At 38.4% G+C, this 6,806-nt stretch overlaps 1 protein-coding gene across 1 annotated transcript in view; it reads left to right on the forward strand.

The window, feature by feature from the left end:
- Positions 1-6,806, forward strand: part of JMY (junction mediating and regulatory protein, p53 cofactor) — a 107,803-nt gene that overhangs the window by 80,721 nt on the left and 20,276 nt on the right. Inside the window, exon 7 of the mRNA XM_027863407.1 lies at positions 3,889-3,975. Within this exon, the coding sequence (XP_027719208.1) occupies positions 3,889-3,975 (87 nt within the window). The remainder of the gene's footprint in view (positions 1-3,888; positions 3,976-6,806) is intronic.

Below are 6,806 nucleotides of genomic sequence, written 5' to 3' on the forward strand. Positions count from 1 at the left end.
CTATACTATACTATACTATACTATACTATACTATACTATACTATACTTCCTTTAACCACTCACTGTCTCATTCTCTACGGTGGCTCTTCCAGATCTCTTCATCCTTCCTTATCCTCCCAAAGATCCCCTAATCCTACTCTCTCAGTTGAGAATTTTGCTTCTTAATTTTACAGAAAAAAATTGAGATCGTTTGCCATGAGCTCCTTCTTTGTCTCCTATCACTCACATGCCTTCTACCACTATCTCCTCAATTTTCACTTTTGGCAACATATTTCAATTATGCTCCTTCAATCCTCTGATACTACCACCACCCTGATGCAGGCCCTCATCACCTCACACCAGGACTACTACAGTAGCCTACTGGTGCATCTGCCTTTCTCAAGTCTCTTTCCACTCCAATTTATCCTCTATTCATCCATTAAAATGATTTTCTTAAAGCGTAGGTATGAACACACCTACTCAATAAATTCCAGTGGCTCCCTCCTGCCTCACGTAACAAATACAAAATGTTCTGTGTGGCATTTAAACCCCTCCATAATCTAGCCTTCTCCTACCTTTCCAGTATTCTTACAACATTGTTTCCTGCCACGTAGTCTTTGATCCACTGATAGTGGCGTCTTGGCTGTTTCATGAACAAGATACTCCATCTTTTTGGCTGCCCCCCATGCCTGGAATGATCTCCCTCCTCTGCTTTTAACTATTGACCTTCCTGGCTTCCCTTTAAGTCCCAACTAAAATGCCATCTTCTGTAGGAAGCCTTCCTTAATCCCTCTGTATTTTAGTGCCTTCACTCTGTCAAAAGTTTTGTCTTTATGCCATGTATGTTATTTTGTATATATTTGTTAGCATATTGTCTCCCCCATTAGATCATGATTCCTTGGAGACAGAGACTGTCTTTTGCCTCCTTTTGTATCCCCAGTGCTTAGTATGATACCTGGCACATAGTAGGTGCTTAATAAATGTTGATTAATTAATCAGAAGTTATCAACAATTAACAATCAGTTTGATTGATTGGATAGCATATGGATTGAGGATCTAAATGAGCCTTTCCTCATAATAAAAAATCCATTGAAATCAACCAACGAAGCATACAAGAAGAGTAACATATGAAACAGTTTGCACTTAGTACACGGGAAAGAAATTATTTCCTTATATCTTCTGCAGACTGTTATGGTTATGTAATAATTGATTTGGTTTTAGTGTTCTTTTCATTTATTATATTCATGAATATTATCTTAGTTTATCCTTACTTTACTGTGTGTCAGAATATATACATCTCCCCATGTTTCTCTGAATTCCTTATAGTCCTGAAATCCTCACAGTCAATTATTTCTTTCATTACAGTAAGAAATGTTGCAGTAATATTTCATTATATTCATAGATCATAATTTTTTCATCCCATGACCCAAACAAAGAGTGCCCACTTTGTTTTCATTTCTTTGCTACCACATATTTTACCTCTCTCCGTATCTCTTCCTGCTGCCTCTCCTGGCTTCTTTCACATATTTTGGTATATGTGAGTTCTTTCTTTTTGTCTTTGACTTGAGGTATGTCCAATAATGGAATCTCTACATCAAAAGATATAAAACAGTTTAATTACTTTTTTAAAAGCATAATTCTGTAGTTTACATTAAGTCTTGTGCATGGCCGGTGACTTCCAGATGGGCCAGTTTTAGGCTTGTCTGTCAGATTCAGTGTTCCACCTTGCTGCATTATAAATAACAGAATCCAGGTCCTTGTAAGAAAAAGAGACAGGCTATGGAAGACCCTCAGGAAGCAATATATACTCTTACTAGAGCTATCCCTGGTCAAAAAAGAACTAGAAGGACTGGGTTCAAATTCTGCCTCAGAATTACTAGTTGTGTGACCCTGGGCACATCACTTAACTTTAATTTGCCCCAGTTTCCTCATATATAAAATTGGGCTAATAATAGCACCTACCTCACAGAATTGTTGTGAGGATTAAATAAGATGATATATGTGAAGTGCTTTGTAAATCTTAAAGTGTTATATAAATTTTATTATTATCATTATTCCCCCTTGGACTACTTATTTATTGGGGAGTGTTGCTTATCTAGAAGTGACAGGATTTTGAAAGCATTAAGATATTAATTTTTAAGGTAAGTAAAATAGAAGACTGGAAAAATAGTTCAAAGTTTTGCCAAAATAAAATAGGCAAAAAGACATTACTAACAACAAACCACAAGCCTACTCTTTCAGCTCTACAAAATCTTTGAGAATGATCTACATATATATCAAGGGTATTCTTGATGAACATAGGAAAAGGGGACATATGAACTTTTACTAACCATATTGTATAGTAGATCATATCTTTATGGCCACACAATTGTCTGAAAAGTGCTGTAAACAAATATTTCCTTGTGTTTATTGTTTGTATAGCAAAATTATCCTCAAACAAGGTATCTCCCTTGTATATGTCACACTCATCTCAAGATAATCTGATACAGTTAACAACATAAACACTATGTGATCCTCTGATTATCAGTATCAAACCAGGCATGAAAAAAAAATGTATGTACACCCATGTCTGTTGTAGAATACAGAAGGAGAGGTAGTCTAAATATGTAGCACAATCCTGCACATGCTTCCCATTGTGAAATACATTCTGCTAATTGCATCAAGTGCTACAGTATTGCAGAACTTCTCATGAGATATAGTCCATCAGTACGTATGTCTTGAACAAACAGTGCACATTGATAGTACAGCTAACCCAGACTTGAATAGGTAGAAGTGAACCAGCTGGCTTGCCCTCGTGTAACTGTGCAGCCATCTCAACAAACTCAGGCTTCTCGATAAAATTAAAAAACCCATCACTCTAATGGCAGTATACTTCTGGCAATGCTGTATGGCTGCAAATCAGGAGATACCCCTTCTACAGAAAGTCGAAACTGAGAGGCACCAAAAGAGCATTAGAGGAACTGGCCTGACTGAGGTGTATATTAGTAGGATATTACGTATTACCAATGATGATGCACATGAAAGAAATGGCAAAAAGGGCACAGTCAAAGTAATGGCCTCTAAGGACCTTCCAGCTCTAAATCTATAATCACATGTATGATCTAAAAAGGAAGTGGGCCGGCAAAAAGAGCTGCCTCTGGTGCCTATGAAGTGTTAAAATATCTGTCACATCTATTAGATCCTCTCTACAGGATTTATAAAAAGAAAGAAAAAATAATCACAGAGTATGTGAGCTGAGTTTTTAAGGATTAAGGGAATGCCTATATCAATGAGATAACTGATCCACTGAATTATTCAAGAAGTATGTGGCATTGTATCACATACCCACCCTCCCCCAATCCTCAGCTTGAGTGTAAATAGCGTCATGCTACATCATCCTTCAATTTTTCTTTGCCAAATTTTCATAAAGCATTATTACTTATAGTAACAGTCACATTTATATGTAGTTCTATAAGAGTATAAGAATGTGTTTTCCTCTCAGATAACCTTGTGATGAGATAACACATTGCAGCTATTATGTATCCTTACTTTACAGATGAGGAAACAGTCTTAGGGAAAGTGGGTAACTTGTCCATGTGGTTGGTAAATGGCATGACCAGGCCTCAAACTGGAGCTTCTAGTTTTAAATCCATTGTGTTTTCTACTATTCTGCGCTAATTTTGTATTTTTAAAAAATATCCTAGTGATAATAAAAGACAGTTCCTTCATTTTGGTTTTTAACTAAGTAGAGAAGTCTTACATATGCTGATCTAGAAATTGACCTAATAGGAATTTTATGTGCTCTTAGCTGCTTAAACTGTAGTAAATGAATGGAATAGAAAGATTTCAAGGTTAAAGTTAACTGCTAAAATAGGTATCAGTTGTTAAATTAGTTTGGTTTGTATTCATGCACATTTTGTTTTCTTATAGGAAATCTGCATTGCAAAGCACAGTGAAAAATTCCAGCAACGCCTTCGGAGTGAAGATGAATACAGAACACATCATTCAGTACAACTAGTAAGTTTGGGTACTTTGGTGATTGAATGTGACCTATTTAATGGTTTAAAGCTATATATTCGAATTAATTCAATTTCTTGAAAGCTGATTTTGGTAAACCATTTTACTTCTTCCCTACTTCCCCAGCACACCTCTAATATTTTTCGTGCTTAGAGTGTGAATGTGGATGTTTTGATAATTCTCTTGTGGGGGCAAACATGTGGTTTAATTAGTACAGTTTTAATCAGTACTCATTTTACAGATATACAATTGCTCTATATCTAAAAAGTGTTAGTGGATTGCCTGGTACACTGAAAAGTTAAGGGACCTGACCCCAGGTCTTGCTAACTAAGGCCAGTTCTATCCACTACTTTATTGTCTCTGCCCTTGAAAATAGCAGCCTTTATAAATACAGAGGTTTTAATTAATTCCTTACTACTGACTTAACATATAGAGAGCACAAATACTATAGTTGAAAGGATGAATGATAACCCTCTCTTTTAAATTCATTCTAAATTAGCAACCACCCACGTAACTTTTTGTGGTTTCACCTTCTACCTAGAGGCTGTGAGAAAACAAAATAAAATAAATTTAGCATTCTGTTCATCTTATCCAATTAAAACTGCTCATCTCTATGTTTGGGACTTTTTTGTAAGGTTTCCGTCAGAGCCAGTATTATAGTAGTTGAAATAGTTTGGAGTGTTGTTTTAGGGGTAACCAAAAGGTTCTCCCCTTTATTTTGTCTTTTCTTCCCCATATTCTCTTCCTTGCCCCTAACCCCCCAAAAAATGAGGTCACTTGTGATTAAAATTCTGTAACTAATTTAAGGCTTTTGATTTAAGGTTCTGTCCCTTATTACAGTGAGTCTTATCAATCTTTTATGCATCCCTGTAACTAAGGTGTGTATGTGCTAGTCAGTTAATGAGGAAGCATTTATTAAATTTGAGTACCAAGCACTGAATTAAGTACTGGGGATACAAAGAAAGGGGAAAAAGTCCCTGCTCTCAAGGACTCACAGTCTAATGGGAGAGACAGTAAATATGTACAAACAAACTGTATACTAGATACATAAATAGGAAGTAATTAACAGAGAAAAGGCACTAGAGAAATTAGGGAGAGCTTCCTGTAGAAGAAGGGATTTTAGCTGAGATTTGAAAGAAGCCAGGAGGGGCAGTAGGCAGAGATAAGGAGAGGGGCATGGGGAACAGCCAGAAAAAATGCTGGGAGCTGAGAGATGGATTGTCTTGTACACAGAAGAGCAAGGAGGTTGTGTCACTTGATCAAAGAGTGTTTGGGATGAGAGTGGCGGTTGTTACAAGATATAAAAAGACTGAAAAGGTAGTAAGGGGGGAGCGGCAAGGATATGAAGGGCGTTGAATACCAGAGAGTTTATTGAGTAGGGCATGACATGGTTGGACTTAATGCTTTAGGAAAATCATTTTGGTGGCTGAATGGAGAATGGACCTGAGTGGAGAGAGACTTGTTGCAGACAGACCAACCAGCAAGTTACTGCATTAGTCCAGGTATGAGGTGATGAGGGCTTGCACCAGAGTGATGACAGTATCAGATGAGTGAAGATGTTGCAAAGGTGAGATCAACAGATTTTGACAACATATTGAATATGGGGGTGGGGGAGAAGATAGTAAGGTATACAGAATCTTAACCTATGTTGCAAGCCTGGAAACTGGGGAGATGGCATTGCCCTCCACAGTAACAGGGAAGTTCAGAAGAGAGGGGAGGGCTTGTGGGAAAAGATAATGAATTTAGTTTTGGACATGTTGAGTTTAAGGTGTCTACTGTACATCCAGTTCAAGATGTCTGAAAGGCAGTTGGAGATACAAGATTGAAGGTCAGTAGAAAGGTTAGAATGGAATAGGTAGATTTGAGAATCATCAGCATAGAAATGGTAATCAGATCCATAGAAGATAACAAGATCATTGACTTAAGTAACATGTAGAGAGAATAGGCCACAGGACAGAGCCCTGTGGGACAGCCTTCATGGGTCTGTGTGACTCGGATGAATGTCTAGCAAAGGAGAGTAAGAAAGAGCAGTTACATAAGTAGGAGAAGAACCAAGAGAGAGTGGTGTCCTGAAAATCTAGAGATAAGAGAGTCTCAAGGAGGAGAGAGTGATCAGTCTTGTCAACGTCTGCAGAGAGGTCAAGAAGGATAAGGACTGAGAAAAGGGCATTGGATTTGGCAACTAAGAAATCATTAGTAACTTTGGAGAGAGCAGTTTTGGTGGAGAGGAAGTGGAGGTGTCTATTACAGATGACTTTCTCAAGGTGTTTAGCCACAAAGGGCAGAAGAGATACAAGATAGTAGTTATGGGGATGGAGGATCAAATGAGAGTTTATTGAGAATGGGGAGACATGGGTATGTTGTAGGCAGTAGGGAATCAGCCAGTAGACAGGGAAGGATTGAAGAGAAGTGAAAGAGTAGGGATGACATAAATGAGGGGAGGGGGAGGCGATTGTGCAGATAAAGGGGTTAGCCTTGGCAAGGATTAGGGACGCCTCTTTGTGGGAGACTAGTGAAGGAGGTCGTGGCAGAAGCCCTGAGTGAGATGAGCTGGAAAAGAGGGAGCTCTTGGCCAGCAGCCTCAACTTTTTCTGTAAAATAGGAGGCAAGATTGTTGGTGGAGAGAGTGGGGGAAGGGGGAGCCATAAGAGGTTTGAGGAAGGATGAAGGATGAAGAGCTGCTGTGGAGAGTGGCATAGAAAGTTGATAAAGGTAGATGGAGGGAAGAGGGAGTTCTCAGCAACTGGCCTTCACTCTGGTCTTTGGTAGAGAGGTAATCATTTTTCCTTGCCAAGTCAAATCCCTACACCGCTCTATAAAGGTCCTTCATC

This window comes from Vombatus ursinus, unplaced genomic scaffold (genome assembly GCF_900497805.2).
Source record: "Vombatus ursinus unplaced genomic scaffold, bare-nosed wombat genome assembly UNPS02014772.1, whole genome shotgun sequence".
Lineage (NCBI taxonomy): Eukaryota > Metazoa > Chordata > Mammalia > Diprotodontia > Vombatidae > Vombatus > Vombatus ursinus.